General features: G+C 46.7%; 1 protein-coding gene across 8 annotated transcripts in view; it reads left to right on the top strand.

Annotated features, from left to right (window-relative positions):
- The first annotated feature begins 18088 nt into the window (after positions 1-18088).
- MECOM (MDS1 and EVI1 complex locus) overlaps positions 18089-20158 on the top strand; it is a 534978-nt gene continuing 532908 nt past the window's right edge. For 4 of the 8 annotated variants that reach the window (XM_070582332.1, XM_008531212.2, XM_070582331.1 and 1 more), the window contains exon 1: positions 18123-18496. In XM_070582332.1, coding sequence (XP_070438433.1) covers positions 18460-18496 — 37 coding nt within the window. In that variant the 5' untranslated portion in view covers positions 18123-18459. Of the gene's footprint in view, positions 18497-20158 lie in introns of all 8 variants that reach the window. The other 4 variants (XM_070582333.1, XM_008531220.2, XM_008531195.2 and 1 more) reach the window with 2 other exon arrangements.

Raw genomic sequence — 20158 nt, 5'->3', positions numbered from 1 at the left:
TATTTTGTAAGAGTAGCCAACAAAACATTTTGATTAATTGTACAGAGGATATGAGAGAAAGAGAATAATCAAGGCTTGAACTGAGTGAAAGATGCTGCCATTGAGTGACATAGGAAGACTGGAGAAGGGCCAGATTATTTTGTGGAGTTAGAAGAAAGAAATTGTTTGTAGCCATATCAAGTTTGAGATTCCTTTTAGATGTCCAAGAAAAGTTATTTGGAAGGTGAGGCTGACCTTGATGATAGTGTTTTCCCTGAAGTATTGAGGAAGTGGGGAGACACACTAAAGAAAATTCTTTTTAAAGTTTTAAAGTGAAGAGAAGCAGACATATGGTGTGATAGCCAAGAGGGATGTAGAATCAAGGCAAGTTTGTTCTGTTTTAAGATGGAAGATACTGAAGGATATTTATAAACCGTGGGAAGAAACTGGCAACGCATTCATATGAAGGCAAGAACGAAGTCCCCCAAAAGACAAGAGAAGAGATCAAGAGCAAAATTAGAGGGTTGATCTCCATAGGAGAGGGAACACTTTATCCATAGCCAGCAGAGGGAGGGCAAAGCGTGTGAATACAGATGTGGGTCATTTTGTAGATTTGGAGGTAGAAAGACGAGGAATTCCCTCTGGTATCTGTATTTTCACAGTGAATTATGAGGCAGCGTCATCAGCCACCACCAAGAGTGGTGGGAAGGGAAGGGAATATAGGAGGTTTGAAGCAGAGACAACAGAGCCTGTAGTATACTAAACCAAAAATATGAAAGCATAATAGGGTTTTTGAGCTGTGCTGTGTGCCAACTGAGATTTGTGATTGTGGATTTAAAATTAAAACAACCAGCATGGTTGGTTACGTGTTTTTCCCTAGGGATTTTTAGGAGATCTGGTCCAGGCACGGAGTGGTTGTGGCAGTGAGTTAACAGTGTTAGGGGACTTTAACAGTGGGGAAAGATTGCGTGTTTGCACGTGACTATAATTATGGACTATGGGAGTTTGAACACCAGGACACGAGGAAGTGATGAATAGTGAAAAAACAATCGGGTCAATGGATCAAAGATCTCTATGAGGTCAAAGACTTATTGAGAAGAGGGTAGTTGAGTAAGTGGAAATCATCTGGGGAGCTATAAACACATAGGGTTGTTCGTGCTCTACCCCGAGGCTTCTGATTTATTGGTTTGGATTGGAATTTTAGCATCAGTGTTTTAAAAGAGCTTCTGAGGTGACCATGGGTGCAACAACGGTTGAGAACCCTGTGTGACAGGAAGATGGACAATCAGTTCCTGCTTGAGGCCCCGTGGTTAGCTTGAAGGTGTGGGGCCCCCGAACAACTGTTCTCTTCTGCACCTGGTGGTTGTATGGTGGCCTGGGAGCGACCTGGGAATGAACAAGGATTTCCTCGCCCACTGATCAAACAGTGTCCAAAAGGGTAAATTTGAATGTAACTACAGCAAATATTAACTGGGATGATAATCCCAACTGTTAACATGAGTACATTTCCACTGTTACAAACATTCGTCCTTGGGCTCTCTGAGCTTGCTGGAATCTGGCAGCCTGGGAGAGTAAAGGACACTCCCGCCGGCATGGTGGGCTGCGAGGGCCCTCTCAAGGCATCTGGGTCATAGGTGCTCTGAAGCCATTCATGGGGCCTCTCTCCTCTCTTTCCATGTGGAGGAATAAATGTCATCCTTGTGTGTAAATGGTCAAAAGTGACAAAAGAAAACATTATCCAAGCAACCCAAAGTGCAAATTCTCTAACACCCTCATCCACCCATTTGACAGAGTAAAAACATGATAAGGTGTCACTTATGGCCAAATGAGATAAAAGAATTTTCCTTACACCAATCAACAAAAATATTACGAGACAGGGCCATTTTCAGAAAAGTCCTGTAAATAACAACGTATATTTGTGATACACAACACTAGGTCCTGATCTTGCTGAATTCTGCACCCAGGAATCTCCAGAGTCACCCAGGAGCCAGCAGAAACTTTATGTGAGGTCACATACGAATGGGCTCCCAGGTTATAAAGTCAACACTCGGCCTCTTACCTGCATGGCCACCAAGTAACCAAGTGGCAGAAAATGGATGTGAAATCAAAGAGAAATCAGGAAAAATGCCATGTAGTATTCAGTCATGGCTTGGTCTGAGAGTTATGAGCACCAGTAAGGTCAAGTGTGGCCAAAGAACTCACAGAACTTTCTCAAGCAGGACTTTCACCGCCTACTCTCATCACTGTGCAGACAGCAGGGTGAGTAGCAGCTCAAAAAAAAAAAAAAAAAAAAAAGCATAAACATTTTAAAAGAAAATAAACTGCAAGGCTTTTAAAATGTTAAAGGATGCTTTCTGCTGGTTTTAATCTAAAATGGAATTCATCAAAAAGAGAGGAAAATGATCAAACAGTGTCCAAAGGGGTAAATTAAAGGGTAAATTTGAATGTAACTACAGTAAATATTCACTGGGACGATAATCCTAACTGTTAACATGACTACATTTCCATTGTTACAAACATTTGGTTTAACTTAATCCCCAGAATATATTACTGCCAAAAGGAATCTCATTGACAAGAGCTAATGCATTGGTTACTCTTAAAACTATCCCTTTTTAACTGTTGACTTACTGGTAGTGTTCGTCATGGAAAAGACTATTTTTATTACCATTGTCATCAATCTCAGTGAAGTTCAGAGATATTTGCTTGTGGGTGCTGCAGCTTATTCCTTTGCTGGTTAGAATCCACATGTGTGAACAAGAGCCCAGAGGTTCGGGTGATGCTACATTTCTATCGGATGACAGCGTGACTGTGATTTGATCTGTTGAAAGTGTTTGGCTGGGCTTCCAATCCAGATTCTTTTGACTGAAGCCCACAGGCAAGAAGCAGCAGAAACAAAATGCACAGTGAACTCATTAAACATTTTTTTTTATATGATCAGCCTTGCTTGGCAGTGCTGAGGGCGGGGTGGTGGGTAGGGACTCTCCAACATTTCCCTCCAGCTTCTCAGATACTCCCCAGACTCACGTTGGCAAACATCTCTCAGCATCTCAGAACTACAAATGAATGCAAACTAGAAAGCACCACCAGACTTTCAAATCTAGCATTTCAATGAAATAACATAATATGGTGGAAAGACCTTTGGCCAAAAAGAGATTCAAGAAATGTAGGTTGAGCCCCAGTGCTGTCATCAAATAGAAAAGTCATCTTGGCCAAGTCATTTCTTTTCTGGGCCTCAGTTTCCTAATCTATAAAATGAGACAGGTCTAGCATATCAATGATTTGCAAACAATGCTCCTCTGGACCCTTCGGGAAAGGAGCGGTTGGGCCACCCCATCCAACATATTGTTTGCTTTTGGTACTGAGGCTTTCTTTGAAGAAAGATATCTGCCATCAACTAGTAGTTAGTTCACCGACTACTAGACTAGATGTTCTTTAAGGTCTCTTTAAGAATGAATACTTTGGGGTCGGCCCGATGGCACAGCGGTTAAGTTCACACGCTCGGCTCAAGGTTCACCCGCCCAGATCCTGGGTGCAGACTTATGCACCGCTTGTCAAGCCATGCTGTGGCGGGCATCCCATATATAAAAAGTAGAGGAAGATGGACACGGATGTTAGCTCAGGGCCAATCTTCCTCAGCAGAAAAAGAGGAGGATTGGCATCAGATGCTAGCTCAGGGCTAATCTTCGTTAAAAAAAAAAAAAGTATGAATACTTTGAATTCACAGTGGTGGTTCCCAAATTTTTTGATGCATACTAATCAGCAAAAATATTTTTTGCCATGTATTTTCAAAATAAATATTCACAAATTACATTTGTGCATTACTGTAAAATATATCCCTTATAAACATTTCCCCCAAAATAGAAATGTCAAAAGGGAAATAAAGATGAAACTTTTAAAGTAAATCATAAATTTGTTGTTTAAAGCTAAAGCCTTTCATTATCAATAATGATACTTTTATTACTTAACATTTTAGTGAAAGTAATACTATTTGAATATGTCATATCTGATTGGTTAGTCGTTGTTCCTAACATTACTGCATGGTATTTGTTAATTTTCTACTACTACAGTAGGGCTCATGGCAGATACTCAATATTAATAGTACTCTGTCAGTCTTTACAAAACAAAAATTAAATAAACAGTCTATGGCTCTAGGGTTTTCTGAATGATTAAAAAATCACAAGATGTTGGAAGATGGTAAATTCAGCGTTCTTAATTCCAGACAAAATAATCCACTCTGGGTAGTTTAAACAAAAAAGTTTTCTTAAAAGAGTACAGATCTCTGGGAAGACCAGAGAACCAGGCTTGGGTAGTTTACATAATAGCTGGAAGAAATGCCCTTCCATAGCACAGGACTGACCTACTAAAACACGGTGGCTGTCCCTGCCTGCTTCTCTACATGATGCTTGGGACTGGATGCCAGAAACTCCAGCACAGCTGTCCTGGGAGCTCTGGATGCCTCGGCCTCTGGGCTTGCCAGGAGATCCAATTGCCCCCTAGTGACCACTGCCTCACATTGCTCACTCTGCCTCCCTATGGTTGCAGGTGTGTCCACTGTTAGAAGATCTGGGAGAGACGAATTTCAATTAACAGGGTGGATCTAGACATGCTGTTCCCTAAGAAGTCCTGGTAAGGAGAAGAGCTTTACTGGGGAGGATGGCTGGGAGTGAAGAAAGAGCTCCACTTCCAAGGAGGGGTCAGAGTCCAAACTACCAAGTCTGTGAAGGCACAGCTTGGCTGGTAGCCTGGACTGGAGTCAGTCTTTGAGTGGTCCTGAGCAAGAGGGTAGAGTGGGCACCTGGGCTTCTGGGCGGCAGCAGAGCTCAGCCTCTAGTGAGCGGCTTGGATGCTGGAGGTTAAGTTGGCCTGTAACAGTCAACATGAGGGATGGCAGAGGTAAGGTCCAGCCCCAAGAAAGGGGAGTGGCAATAATGGGTTGAGAGATCACTGCTCTCAGCCAACCAGGTTGGGTTCAGGCCTGGGTCAGGACAGAAGGTCCGTAAGATAGACTGAACACACAGAGTGAGAGCCAAATACTCAAAACACATCCAGAAGCTGAAGTTCACTTGAAGCCCACTTTTGATTCTGGACGAGGCAGCAGCCACCCCCTGCCAGACCCTTATCACTGAGGAAAGGAGCTCGTTATACTACCAGCCAAACCTCTGAAGTGTTCAGAACTGACCAGGCCACAGCTGTTCCTAACTGACAGGCCAGATGAAGGCAATGCTCTAGTTATTTACTGCTGGACAGCAAACATCCCAAATGTAGTCGCATAAAGCGACATTCATTTTATTATGTTCACAGAGTGTGTGGGTCAGGAATTCAGACAGGACAGAATAGGATGGTGTCTCTGCCCCATGACATTTAAGACTTTAGCTGGTAAGATTCAAATGCCTGGAGGTGGCTCAAACAGCTGGGGGCTGGTGTCATCAGAGGACTTCTTCGCTCCCCTGCCTGGCACCTGGGCTGGGATAACTCAAAGGCTGGGCTCTGTTGGGACCTTTGGCCAGAGAGCCTACATGAGGCCTCTCTGTGTGGATTGGGTTTCTCACAGTGTGGCCACTGGGGTTCTGAGATAGAGTACCCAGTTGGAAGCTTTCAGAGAGCAAATGTTCAAAGAAACCTAGACAGAAGCTGCATGGGCTTTTGTGGCCCAGCTTTGGAAGTTACATATCACTTCTGCTCTCCTTTGTTGGTTGAAGCAGTCATAAGCCTGCCTAGATTCATGGAGAAGAGACACAGACACCAACTCTTGATGGGGAGAGGGTCAAAAAATCTGGGACCATATTTTAAAACTTCTACTAGGAGAAAATGAGAGAAAGAGAAAAGCTTAGAAGTACATCAACCACACAAAAATATTGACCTATGATTGAATAACCTAGTTTAGTTTATTTAAACAACAACAAAAATGACAGAAGACTTGTCATGTGCCAAGTTCTGTGCTAAGTGCTGGGTATGTAGAGCTAAGTCACAAGGAGTTTACAGCCCACTGGAGAAGACAGATGAACACATACTCTGGTAACTGAAGGCCAAGTGAGGAAAGTGAAGCAAGACGGATGATATAAAAGCGCTGCAATAGCCGAGAGGAAGGAGAAATTAATATGATAGAGAGGATGTGCTGTCCAGGAGGAAGGATGTGGAATTAGAAATTAGACCTGAATTTGAATCCCACCTTCACCATTTTGTAGATTGAACCACGTAAAAAGGTTTTTGTTGGGTGAAAAACACTTAAGTATCAGCAATTTCATATGATTCAACCTAATACTAGGTAGGTCACCTTGAACAAGTCATTTAACTTCTAGGAACATTAGTTTCTTCACCTGTACAACGAGGTTAAAAATGCCATGGGGTTATTTAAAAAATAAGGTAACATATGCAAAATGTCTGTGTAGTGCTTAACACAGAGTAATCACTTAATAAATGCTTGTTGTTGTTTTGTAATTATTGTTACTATCATTATGGAAAGCATTAGAGAGAACACTAAATCTGAGATGACATTTGACGGCAGAACACGATTTTGATGGCTACGTAAAGGAGGTGGGGAGAGAGATTTTAGACTGATCAAAAACATGTTAAAAGACTGTTTTTGTGATTCTACTTATAAGTGACATCAGTTCTGCATTTATTTTGGGACCTACAAATTTCTTTTGAATAAAAGAATTCAAGAAAAAATATTGAAACTGAAATTCACTATGAGCAAACCACCACAGGTATTTTCAAGTCTAGACATCCCAGCATTTTTATGGACTAAATAATCTGCAATCCGTTCCTTCCCAAATCACCGGAGCATTCTGCTTAATAATAATAAATGTTCTTGAAAGAATGAAAGGGAAGTTCTTGTGGCTGAACACAAGAGGGAATAAAAGTCCTGGCAGCCTGTCATTGGGGGAGGGGGAGCTAATAGCTTTGAGAACACGGGCTTAACTTTCAAAACCTTCATGAAATCAGGACATGAAGTTCTGGTCCAACATGAGTTGGGGAGTTAGAATTTATACCCTTACAAGAAGCTGGGTCTCAAAGATTACACCATCAGTAAAAGGCCGGTCTAGAAAATCATCAGATTACCAGAAAAAGAGATAAGAAGGAAGCTTCCACCTCATCTAGTCTCTAGGTTAAGAAGAAAAAAGTCTCCCCTAATAATTCTTCCCAGCAGGCCTACTATCACTTATGTCTGTGGTTCTAATTACACTTCCTCTGTGGCTTGGAAAACCCCAGGCTGATAAATAAATTTAAAAATTGATGATATCCCTGGGTTATCTGATAAAAGCAGATGTAAAACCACTCTGGAAGGATAAGTCTTCGAGTAATCTTAAACAGGATTCCTAAGGATAAAATCTTGCTGAAGGTGAACTAACAATCTAAAATTCTAAAACAGGAGAAAACAATTCATCTGAACAATGGCCAGTAGATACAACAAGCAGCAGGATTAGACCACTGGAAACTTCAGATAAATAGAACCTTCAGATAAATAGAACCGTCAGATAAAAGAAATTATGCTTAAAATGTTTAAAAATTTAACATTGAGACTGAAAATAAGAAGACAACAAGGCAAATGTGAAAAAATAAGGGGCAGATTTTTTTAAAAGAACCAATATAAATGATAGAAATTTAAAAAAATAATTTAGATGGAAAAAATTAATGGACAGGTTGAATAGCTGAGAAGACACAGCCAAAGAGAGATTTAGAGAACTTGAATATAGATCTGAGGAAATTATTCGGCACTAATCACAGAGATAAAATATAGAATGTATGAAAGAGTGGGAAAGAAAGATGGAAGATAATACAAAAAGATCCAGCATATATCTAATCAGAGAACAAGAAAGAATGAATTGAGAGACTGAAGGCGAGGCAGTATTAAAAATGGTAATTGCTGAGCATTCTAAAATTGTTGAAAAACAAAAATCCTCACATTCAGAAAGGGCCGCTAGTTCTTAGCAAGATGTGCTTTAGCACTGGAGGACAAGAAGAGTTGGATACCTATACTCCTCAAGGAATTTACAGCCTATTAAGAGAGACCATAGAGGTACAGACAAAACCAACATGTAAGGCGGTTGGTGATGGGGAGAGATTGCTTCCAGTTGGGAGAACCATATCAACAGTTTACTGGAGGAGGTGCTGTTTGTCTTGGATCTCAAAACACAGATGAACTGAACGGGTGTGAAGAGGAAGTGTAACCCATCCTACACGTCACTGCTTGCGTAATCTTCCTAAGGCAGAGTTCTGATAATGTCATTTCCTTATGCAGAATCTTTAAGATCTCTCAATTATTTTCAAGATAAAACCCCCAATTTTTTCCTTTCATTCAAACCCTCCATGGCATGTGCCCACCCTATCTTTCCAAACCAATTTCCCATAAAGTTTCTATTTGAAGCCTACAATTTAGGCAGACTAAGGTTCTTAATACTTCTGGTGCATACCTCATGCTTTCCCACCTCTCTTGCTGTTTCCCCTATCTAGAATATTTTTGAATGAAAGGCAAACATTTAGGGCTTTATCTTGAAAATAACTAAAGGATCTTGAAGATTCTGAGTAGGAGAATGATATTATCAGAACTGTGCTATAGGAAGATTAATAAGGCAGTGGTGTGTAGGGTGGATTAGGAAAAAAGATTACTGGAGCAAATGAGCCCATGCTGCATGACTACATGTTGTCCCCTCCAGAGACACAAGAAGCACCAGATTGCCCCTTTACTATGATGAAGAAACCTGTATGATTGTTGATTCTGTAGAGATTTTGGACATAAATGTTGTGAAAAGCTCAGCATAACATTAACAACAGAAACAGATGCATCAAAATAGTATTCACTATCTTAGCTTCTCTGCGTTGGTGCTTCTACTGCAGCCAGAATGAAGCTGTCTCCCAGAGCCCTTAAGAATGCCAAAGGTCCTGACGAGTTCAATGTATCCAATTTCAGAGTTCCAGTTCAATACCAACTGGCTAAGTGAAAACCTCGACGCGAGTTGGATGGTAATATTTTTGCCCGTAAACTATTACTTCTGAATGAGTATAAGCCTGGACCAATTTTAGAAGTATTCTTCCGTTTCTCTATACAACAGAAAAATTTTCCCCAGTTTCGGAAAGTATTTTTCAAGAGCGTTTATACGGTTGATTTGGAAATTCTTCTATTAAAACCCAGTACAAGAGCATTGTATTTTCTAAAACATTTTAAGTTCAAATCCTATCATATGTCAAACTTCTCGTACACCTACACGAGCCCTCAAAGTAGACAATTTGACAGATCGGTTCCTACGGTTTCTCTGTGTACAATCGATTCTCTGTATAGAAGTTGTTTCTTTCCCAGTTTCAGAACTGTGCTATGCCTCCTTGTCTTAACCTTTGAAAATGGACTGCTTATAAAACATTTGCTAAGGGACATGCATCATCATTTAAAAAAATAGAGCTTTACCTCCGTCGGTATGTTTCTGGGAAAAGTGAGTATAAATCAAATTTTTCTAAGTCAAGTCATATTTTAAATGTCCCAGGGGAACTCATTATTTAATAAAATAGCATGGAGCGAATAATCACATTGTGATGTGGCTTTTCATAAAACAGGGCACACCTGTATCACACTCAGTCATGGCTATGGGACTTCACTTTCTGGCTGAGTTTGAGGGTAGCCAGGTCTGCTTTGGACCCAAGTCAAGGGAATTAAGTTACTGAGTACCAAGGATCTGGTTACAAGGCAGTCTCCTTTATAAGCTGTCTCAGCATGGGTCCTATAGTTTTATGCTTTAAAAAGATGTGGAAAATCTGCTATATCTATAAGTTTAAAAGTATATGAAGCAAATTAATTTGCTTTGATGATGTCTATATTTTCTCATGTCAACCATAATCATTTGTTTGAGTAAAGAATTTTAAAGTACTACATGTGTCAATTTCACAAATCTTTCATTTCCTGGCAGGGATCTAGATTCAATCAATAGTTTCACGTATTGAAAGTAATGGTAACAACTAGATTCATGAAAACCAAAATTTAAAAACACTAAACCAACAAAAAAATCATATAAACATAAAATAAAAAATATTTTTAAAAAAGAAAGAGCACTTACTAATCCTATTAAAAACCATTTTCTCTTTGAATTGTCTGTGTGGCCTCCATCACACAGGGAGAGAATATGGTAACATAGATACATTAGACATCCTCAAATTATGACTTGGTATGTATCATCCAGAAAGACTTGCAATCAGATGCCCCGGGGAGGAGCCATGTTTCTGGCAGTGAGTCTCTGTGGCTTTCATCATGTGGCCCAGGTCCTGGTGCCTCAGGCTGTATGGGAAATGGTCAGGACCCCGCTTGTATGGGATGCGCTGGGTATAACACTGATACATGTTGAGAGCAGGCACAAATGCACAAGGATCTCTTAAAAATACGGAGCTAAAATCCTAACACGCACACACACACAACGGTGCCCGTTCAAACTGCAATGTTAAGATCTAGTTGCACCAGCCAGTTTTACATATATCAAAGGTCTCAGGCTTCAGCTATGTGTGAGGACAGTCTGCTGAGCAAAGGAAGAATATTTCATTACAGAGGGCAATGGGAAGGGCAGTGTCCAAGACCCCTGACCAACACACACACACACACACACACACACACACACACACACACCGTGCGCCCATGCACACATGATATAAGCCTTATCATTGTGCCAAATTACAGAATGTTAGAGCTCGGAGCTCCAGCTAGCTCTGTTTGTTAAATTTCTACTATGTAGCAGGGACTCCATACTAGGCACTTTGTAAATATTATCTTTAATGCTCACAATAATCCTGCAAGATATACATAACTATTCCCATTATACAGAGGAGAAAACAGGGACTTGCCTAAGGTTGCACAGCTGGTAAAAGGTAGCGCTGGGATGTAAAACTCCAAAGGTTTGACTCCTAAGGACTTTCAACTCTATCTTGCTGTCCCAGAGTTTATTCAATGCATAATGGCCCTGAAATCTGAATTCTGCCGTGCTTTCCTGACATTGGCAACCATAGCTTCCAAACCATGGCTTCAAGGTCTTACAGACCTTGAAAAGGGCTCACTTAATTTTATTTCACAAAAGCCAGCTTTTAATGCTTGAAGATCCCAACTTTCAGTTATTGACCACTTAGAATGATGACAATTTCCAGGCTTCAGGACCAACTCTCTGAGTCACAAAATTAGAATATTCAGATGTCACACAGTCCTCTGAAGTCTTTCTATCCCCGATTAAGAACCCTTTCTCTATAGAATTTTCCACAGGAGAAAACTAGGACTCAAGAGTTCATACAAAAAGCATTAAATTTGGCTGTGTTCTAGGTTCAAGATGTCTGGCGTGTGATGAGTTCAAGAACCTTCCAGAGAGAGACAGCAACATACTAAGTGCCTAGTGAAGTAAAGCCTTGTGCTAGCCTATGGGAGGGGGGTTGAGTGGTGAGAAAAACAGGTGATGATTACTTTAACTTTACAGATCACAAAGCATTTTTATACATTAATCCCATGCGGGGAAGACTATTCCCATGCTGCTGCGAGAAAACAAAGCTTAGAGAACATAAGCATGGTCTTCTTCAAGAAGCCTACAGCTGAGAGAGGATGGAAGGCTGTAAACAAAGAACCAATGTCAGGAGAGAAAAATAAATGTCATGGCCTTGACAGCAAAATACTGGGGAGTGAGAGGGAAGTGGAGCGGGATGTCAATCAGGCCAGGATCCAGGAAGGCCTCACGGGTGGCATTTGGCCTCTGAGTTCAGCAGTCAACGGATGAAGACAGCAAGAGTTCCTGCGACGGGCCAGAGGAATTGTAGCTTTGAAAAGGATAGGTTCATCGACGCCATCCTCTCCTGTGACAAGGCAGACAGTAGGATTTGAAATGAGGTTCAACCATGCAGGCGTCCCGATCTAAGACAGAAGAAAGAAAACCTGGCCAGGCACATTCTAGAGCAGTGCTTCTCAAACTTCAATGTTCAAACGAATCATTTGTTAAAATACAGATTTTGATTAAGTACGTCTGGGTTGGGACCTGAAATTTGGTACTTCTAACAAAGGCCAGGTAATGCTTGATGTTGCTGGTCCGCGGGCCACACTTCACGGAGCCTCCGCTCTACCCGGCAGCGTGTTAGCAAGGCAGACTGCGCTCCAGACTTACTGAATCGAAATCTGCATTTAAACAAGATCCCTAGGGGATTCTCATGCACATTTAACTTTGAGAAGCACTTTTCTAGGTTACTTTTTGGTCAGTAGAAGGGATCTAAAGAGGTCCAAACTTGACCCGGGCATCGCACGCCAGCAGTCAGCTTTCTCTTCGGAGCTCCTGTTTCCACGGGCAAAGATTTGTGCCCCATGGAGCTGATCCTCCTGATCCTAAACCAGTAGCAGCTCCGGGAGTTGATCGCCTCATAATCCTCCTTGCTGGGTTCCTTTCCACTCCAACCAGCGCTTCCCCGGGGCGCTCCAGCTGTTTCCCACCCCCACGCCCAGGCGGCTACTGTGCACAGCTGGAGCCCCGTGCAGCGGGCGCACCCGGAGCTGCCGCGGCCGGGGAAGCCAGGCGGGGGCGCCGCAGACTAGGCTGTGCGGGACGAGGCCGTTCCGAGCCCGGAGAGGGCGGCCGGAACGACGGGCGGGGGAGCGCGAGCTCCGCATCTGGTGCCAACCAGCGCGGCCCTGGCGCGGCCCCACATTCCCACACCGCGGGAGCGGCGGCTTGCTACCTGGGAGGCGGCGCGCATCACCCCAACCTGTGTTTCATAAACCCGTCGGGAAATAGTTCCCAGCCTCGAGGGCCAGTAATCAGCCCGACATTTTCTCAAAAGAACTGCTGATTATAATCCCCAAGCTGGACGAGCGCCTCAGGGGCCTAGATTTTAAGTTGACTATTTAATATCATTATCATTATTATTAAAAGCCAGCCACCCTGTCCGTCCCCCCCTTCCCTTATATACACTTCTGAAGTTGGGCGGGTGGGGGAGCGGGGAAGTGTTGAACGACCAGAAGGTGGGAGTAGGATTGTAAAACCTAACGATTTGTTAAGAAATCCGGGACCGAAAACGCAATTTACAAAACGGCGAGTTTTACAAGGTAGAGAAGGTAACTGGGCAGAAAACGCACGGCCGCCGAACCCCTGCCGCGCGTGCTCGTCGGAGCGGCTGGCCCCGAGCGCGCCTCTCTCGAGCCGCGCCGCTGGGGCAGCGCGAGGATTTCGCAGGAAGAGGAGGCTGCCTCGGGGCTCCGGACCCCGGCGTCCGCGCGCCGCCGGGACTGGCACCCCCGCCGCCCTGCGCCCTCGGAGGCGGGCGGCGCCCCTTCCCCGGCGGGTCGCAGAAGCCGAGCTAGCTCCGCGCCTCGCCGCCTCGCGCCCTCTCCTCCAGCGCGTTTGAAGCGCGTATTTCACCGTGAGGCTGCCTTTCGGGGCAAAGCGCAGCGGACGGTTGAAAGTTAACATCTTCGCGCAGCCTCTGCTGCGGGGCTGTGCGCGTTTCCCCCTGCGTAGGTGGATGAGTGTGTATTTCTCCGAGAATGTCAGAGTAAAGGGACAGCCTTAACATTTATTAAAGCCTACGTGTTCTGTCTCGAGGCTTATCGGGTTTGTCCAAACTTTTGTGAGTGTGTGTGTGCGTGCGCGCGCGCGCGCGCGTCTCTACCCTCCTCTTGTCTCCCCACCCCCGACCGTGCAGGGCGAAGTAGTCCTATATAGCGATGATAAATATCCCTGTTGATCACTTGATTGATTACCTCCCTGAAAGGTCACGCGGGCTCGCAGTAATTTCCTTTTGCCTAAGGCTCCCTTTTCACTTTTACTCTGGCACGACAGCTCCGAGTACACGGGATCTTTATTTTTTATTTTAACCCCTAAATGCAACCCCTCCCGAAAACAATGCAGACAAGAAAAATCGAATAAAATCAACTCAAGACCTTTTAGCTCCCTCGCAGCCGCCCTCCCTATCTCGCTCCTTTCTTTCTTCTGGCCGACGCCCCCTCCTGCTCCGGCCCCCTCTCTCCAACTCAAATGTATTCTGGACACTATTTAATAGATGAGTGTCTTGCAAGTAAACTCAGGCATCCCTTGGGTCTGCATTTCATGTCTATGACTCCCTCTCTTTCTCTCCCGTGGACTAAAAATTCGGATTTAAACCACTAGACAAGCTATTAATTTAGCTAGACTACCCAGGGTCCTGAACCCAATTAATTTCTAATAATTATAGCCCAAGGGGGCTAGATAGATCTCCCTGCCTCTTTCTTTTATTGCCACTCCACGCCACCGGGGTCAGCGTATAATAATAAAGTGTATATTTTGAAAGCGATCTCCAGAACAGTGAGTTATTGCAATGAATGAAAATTGTTTCCATTTTGGCTAATTGAGCCCGTGGCCGAAAGCTAGAGCTCTGAGACTAAATAAAGAGGACTGTTTCATTTCAACATGAAGAAACCCCTGCCTAGCTCTGGTCACCCAGCGAGAGTTTAATTTCTTAACAGCCAACCTGAAACCCAGCGTTGGGTAAACAGTATTAATAATTGCATTACAATGATTAAATTAATCTTGCTGGTAGCCAGGAGAATATAAGTTGCGATTGAATAGCAAGATGTAAAGTTCACTGCGCAGAGATAATAGGCCCAGAAATACCTCCATAAAGAATTCAAACTTTCTTCCAAAGATACCGTGAGGCTGGTTCAATTATAATGCGAGGAAAAGATAATTTCCTGTTGCGTGCAACGTATTGAAAATCGGTTCTTTGCCATTTCTAGCTTTAATTCAAAAATTAAAGCTGGAGAAGGAGTAGATTTGTCGGATCCTCCTCTTTAATGACCCATCTTCCTTCCAACCTCCATCTCCCTGCTTCTGCTTTAAAAAAATGAAAAAACAAAACCCGAAACAAAAAAACGACAGTAATAAAACAAACAAATCCAAACAGCGGGTAAACTCTTCGGCTTTCCGAGGAGGCGCTGCTTCCAGGATGCCCGCTTCCATGGGCGGAAACGCAAGAAAACGCTGGGACCCAGGCAACTGTCCCTCAAGGAAACGAATTTCAGGAGGAGAGGGAAAGGCGGGCGGTGGGGGGCGGGCAGCAAGGGCAGCTCCGCCAACTTGTTGGAGGCCTCTTTTCTCTTGGGCCACCGACAGCTTAGACGTCGCGTCAGAGGGTGTCAGGAACTCCAGGGTCCGCTGAACAGAAGGTCACCTGCTTGGGTCTCACGGCTGAGACTCGGGACAGGTGGAGCTCACGCGGGCCAGGCTCTGGGGAATGGGAACCCGCCGGGGCCGCGCGCAGGGGGCCGCGGCGCTGCAGGCGGCGAGCGCGGTCCGCTGCTGCAGGGCGTTTGCTCCATCAGGTTAAACACACTTGAACTAGCAACTTAGCTCTTTTATTAACACTCACTTAGGGCAGAAAGCAACGGACGAAAAAAAAAAAAAGAAAGAAAGAAAGGGAGAAAAAGGAGGAAAAGAAAAGAAAGAAAGAGAAAGGGAGAAAAGGGAAAAGAAACTCCGCTTTCAGGTTTGAAAATAAAAGTGATGATATTGTGAATACTTTATTAAACAGCAACAAAAAGAATGATGCCTTGTCTTTTCACAATGCCTTGGCCCGAGGGCACAGAGAAGTTTGTATTTATGATTTCAGTTAGAAGAGGTGGGATTCGCTCGTGTCCCGAAACTCTTGGAAAGACCAGGCAAAAGACCGGTTCGCTGAAGCGACCGCGACCTCAGGGACTTTAAAAACTAGAAGGGGAGGGTGCTCCAGTCGCACCTCACTTCCCACCTCCCGCCCCCCCCACCCCCGCCCTCTGGAAAGGTTTTAAAGACAGGGATCTTTAAATTTGGGGGCTCAGATCGGGTTTTCTTTAGGCGTCCACATCCCACCCAGTTCCCGTCACAGCCCCCCACCCCACCCCCCAGGCCGCCACGTGGTTTATAATTTCTCAGCAGAAACAACCACCGCAGCTTCACATGTGGGTCTTATACATAATCTTGGGTTTGGTTCCATAATACCTTCGTTGCCTAGAAATTTCCGCGGCATGCCTCTTAACCTCCTCTCTGCAAGGGGTCCCGGATATAGAACCCCTTGGGATGAGATGAAGAGAATGAACGAGAGCCATGGAGGGGAGGATGGTAACTCCTTTTATTTATTTTTAAGCTCCCCGGCTTGAGGAGGTGACATGAAATGTCCCAGACAGAGCCTCCTCCTGTCTAGGGGCCCTTCCATCCTTAGTGGATTTCACCTCCTCATTTGGGGACCAAGACCCTCTAGATTCTGACAGCTGGGAGGGGCCTGATCCTCCAGCGCTGCCCCTCGGTCCTCTGGCCTAGGTGGGGATCCCCAGAGTCCCTTAAACAGATCAGAAGCAGCTTCTATGAACTTCTTGCCGGCCAGCCTAGTGTGTTTCTCTTCCTGGAGATTTTACTCCCTTTCCAGAAGGCTCTCAACTCCCAGTTCTCCTTTTCCTCTCAGGACATTCACTGGTCAGAGGGAAGGCACTCTTCAGTCTAAACTGAGAAGAGCCAGTGAACTCTCATCCCCAGACCCCAGGGAACCCACACTCAGAACATTGAAGTGCCTGGTGCTGTTGCACCAGCCGAAGGTGTAAGCACACCACCTGTATGCACAGGGCAACAGGAACTGTAGAAGGACTGGAGAAAACCCTCCCTGCCTCTTTAGTCCAGAGGGGATGATGGGGTTCCCTTGTGCCCACGTGTGGGGGCACCAGAGCCTTCTCTTTTGGAAGTTATTTTACTCCTGCTCTGTGTAATGCCTTCTTTACCACCCCTCCCATTACATTTCAACATGACACATCTGTCTCCCTTGGGACCTGTACCCAGGCTCTCCAGGGACTTGTGTCTTACAGCCAAATGCCCCTAGAATTACACAGCTCTGGAGGGAGAGAAACAGTGGGCATCCTTAGCCAGGGTGAACCCTTTGAATTTTGATTTCCTAGAACAAGGATATTTGAGAGCAATTGATGAATGCCCTTTGGGTCAAACCTTGCTATTGCTCACTCACACCCGCAGTCCTAGTTTTGACGAGTAATGACAACAGGTACAACTGGGCATTCTCAGTGATCTTCCTTCCCCTCCTCTGCCTTTGCCAAACTCGTGCCCAGAACCTGCTTTTCTTTTCCCTTTCCTTTAACTTGAACATCAAGGATGTATTGTTGCAGCACAGAGACTGAAAAGATTGTAATTTTCTTTTATGGTGTCTGGCAGGATTTGCAACAGATATTAATGGGGACATAAATAGCTCATGGAAGGTATTGAACAAAACTGTTTAATGCAAGGACGTTGTACCGAGAGAAAATCTATAGTTGTTGAGATTGATTCATACCTTGAACACAGCTAGCCCCTTTAGGAGTTCCCCATTCTGCGTGCCCACTTCATTAGTAAATCCTGTAATTAAAGCAAATTTCAACAATGTGTTTTTTTAAGGGTGGGGGAAAGATTTTCCCCCCACCTCCTCCTTCTTCTGACCCCGGAGGTTGTGGGTTTAAGCGAATGAGTGAAAATGGCAGGCAGGCTGAGCTGCAGCAGCAGGCGACGGGGCCAGCGGTGGGGGAGGCCGGAAGGTGACAGCCGACCTCAGGGAAGGCAGGAGGTCTTGGATGTCAAATGCCCGAGACTGCCCGGGCCTGGGAATCAACGGTGATCATTACTACCTGGTGGGAATAGAGCACTGAAATATTCCAAAGATGGCAGCAAGCATGGGTATTATACCTAAAATCGAGGAAGAAACAGTTATTTATTGTGCTTTCAACTCTGAAAGCAGAAGCCGCAATAGCTGCAGTAGCAGCGGGAGCCTCAGATTTCCCCGAAGTTCAGAATGATTCTCACTTTCTCCTGGATCATTCTCCAGAGTCTAGTCCTTCTGGTTCTTTAGTATGGGAAAGATTTTAAAAGTCCCCCCCGCCCCCACTCCTTCTTGCTTTCCCCCAGGGATGGTATAGAAAATTTCCTGCAATTTATGGTGGGAAAAACAATAACAATAATGATACAAGCTTATTGGTGATTTCAACACGAAATCCATCCCCTGCCCGTCTTTTTTCTTTTTTTTTTTTTTTGGGGGCGAGGTGTCTGCTCCCCTCTAGCTCCCTGCGCTCGCTCCCCGCCCCCCGCCGCCCTCCCCGTGGCTCCCTTTCTCCGCCTCCTCGGCGATTGCCATCTGACAAGATCTCCAAATCAAAGTGATAAATCGCTCCAAACTTTTTTTGGCGGCGCTGAGATGTTGGAGGGGCGTCTAGCGCGCATGTGCGAAGGTGTCCGTCCAAACTGACAATGCTGGAGAGATAGCGAGTGTGGATTGAGAGAAAGGGAGAGAGGGAGGGAGAGAGAGTGAAAGAGGGAAAGACAGAGTAAGTGTGTGTAAGCGTGTGTGTGTGTGTGTGTGTGTGTGTGTGAGAGAGAGAGAGAGAGAGAGAGAGAGAGAGAGAGAGAGCGAGAGGGAGGGAGCGAGAGGGAGAGCAAAAGAAGGAAAAGATCCAAGAAAAAAAAACCCCAACCACACACCAGCGGCTGCAGGACTGGGCACAGCATGAGATCCAAAGGCAGGGCAAGGAAACTGGCCACAAGTAGGTGCAATATCCCTTTTCTATTGGCTTTCCCCCTCCTCTGCCATCTTGCATATCTGTCTCCAGCGCTCCGGGAGGGAGCGCGGGGCTGCCTCTCGCGCCGGGGCCCCGGGTGGAGGGCAGGCACAACGCAGCCCCAGCAACCTGCCGGTCCCAGCCTCCGTGCCCGGCCGCTCGCGCTCTCGCTCCTGCTTTGGGCGCCAGAGGAGCCGGGGCAGCCCTCAGCCCCGCGCACCGACCAGCTGTGGCAACCCCGGGGTGGGGGTGGGGGTGGGGGCAGCAAAGACCGGGGTGGGAGGGAGAAGAGAGCGCGAGAGCTAGCGGGAAGGGGTGGGGTGGTGTGGGGTGGTGGGGGGGAAGGAGATGAGAGAGTCTCCCCCTCCCCTCCCCTTCCCCCCAGGCGGAGGAGAGTTGCCTCTGGCCAACCAGCTAGTCCCGGGAGTGGGAGGGGGAGCGGGGGATGGGGGGGGGGTAGAGTGGGGCAGGGAGCCTGTTCGGGCCTCGGTTTGTTTCTGGGGTTTGGGGTGGCTGGGTGGCTCGCAGGGAGCCACAGTGGCGGCGGCGGCGGGCAGCGGTGGTGGAGTTGGGAAAAGTTGCGAGGCGGCCGCTGGAAGTTGCGCGGGCTGGCGGGCTGCGCCGAGCTGCGGTTGCGGTAGTGGGCGCTGTGCGCTCGGCCGTGCTCTCCGGCGTGCGCGGCGCGGCTGGAGGACTGGGGTGGGGAGCTGGGGGACGAGGGTGGGGGCCATAGTCGCGGGGCGGGGGGGCGCCGGCAGAGCGGAGCTACCGGCTCCGCGGAGCCGCCGGCAGGTGGGGAGGAAAGAGGCCCCGCGAGCGCGTGAAGAGCGGAGAGCGGAGGGCGCCCAGCCAGCGGCGACAGCCGCCGAGGGGAAGGGGGCCGAAAGGGCGCACTCTGGCCCGCGAGCTCCAGGCTGGCGGGGCGCCGAGTGACCCCCAGGGGGCGGGCTGCTGGGACACTGGGCCGCGGCGAGGGCGCGGCAGAGCCTCCCACTCTCCTTCTGGACGCAGCCGGGTCTCGGGTCGCTAACCCTCCCCGGCGCCCCCTGCCTGCCCGGCGTGGAGCGGCCCTGGTCACGCGGGAAAAGGGCGATTGGGTTCGGGCGGGGGCGGCGGGACCCTCATCCCCCATTCTGCTCTCAGAAGCGTTGGGTGACTTCGCCCGGCTTTGCCCGCCGAGCCGACCCTGTCCCAGAAGCCATGCGCCTCAGCTGGGACTGTGGGCGACAGGAGTGGGTTTGTCCAATTGCTTCTCCCTCGAATCTGAGGGGACTCAGCCGTGCCGACATCCGGAGCAATCCGGAGCAGTGCAAAGCGCTCCTCCGCGAGGTGTCAGCACGCGGGGTTGGAGCAACCTCGGGAGAGGACAGGCCGCCGTTCGCTCTCTTACTCGCTGAAAACAGAACTCTTTAATTATTTTGCTTGTGGACCAGAGAAAGGAAAGATGACGGATGGGTGGGATGCTTCTCCCTAGTGAAGTCCCCAGTCTCCCCGCCTCCCCTCCCTTGCATATTAAAACCAAGTACGCCCCCTCGCCTTCCAGCCTCCGGTGTCCCCGCAGCAGCCGCGCGGAAGGCAGCGGCACCTTGGCGGGCTGGGTTGTTTCTTTGGCGGTGGGAGTCCGCGGTCTAGCCCAGCGAGATGCTG

This window comes from Equus przewalskii, chromosome 18 (genome assembly GCF_037783145.1).
Source record: "Equus przewalskii isolate Varuska chromosome 18, EquPr2, whole genome shotgun sequence".
In the NCBI taxonomy this organism is placed as follows: domain Eukaryota; kingdom Metazoa; phylum Chordata; class Mammalia; order Perissodactyla; family Equidae; genus Equus; species Equus przewalskii.
This window is presented reverse-complemented; position numbering and strand designations above follow the sequence as displayed.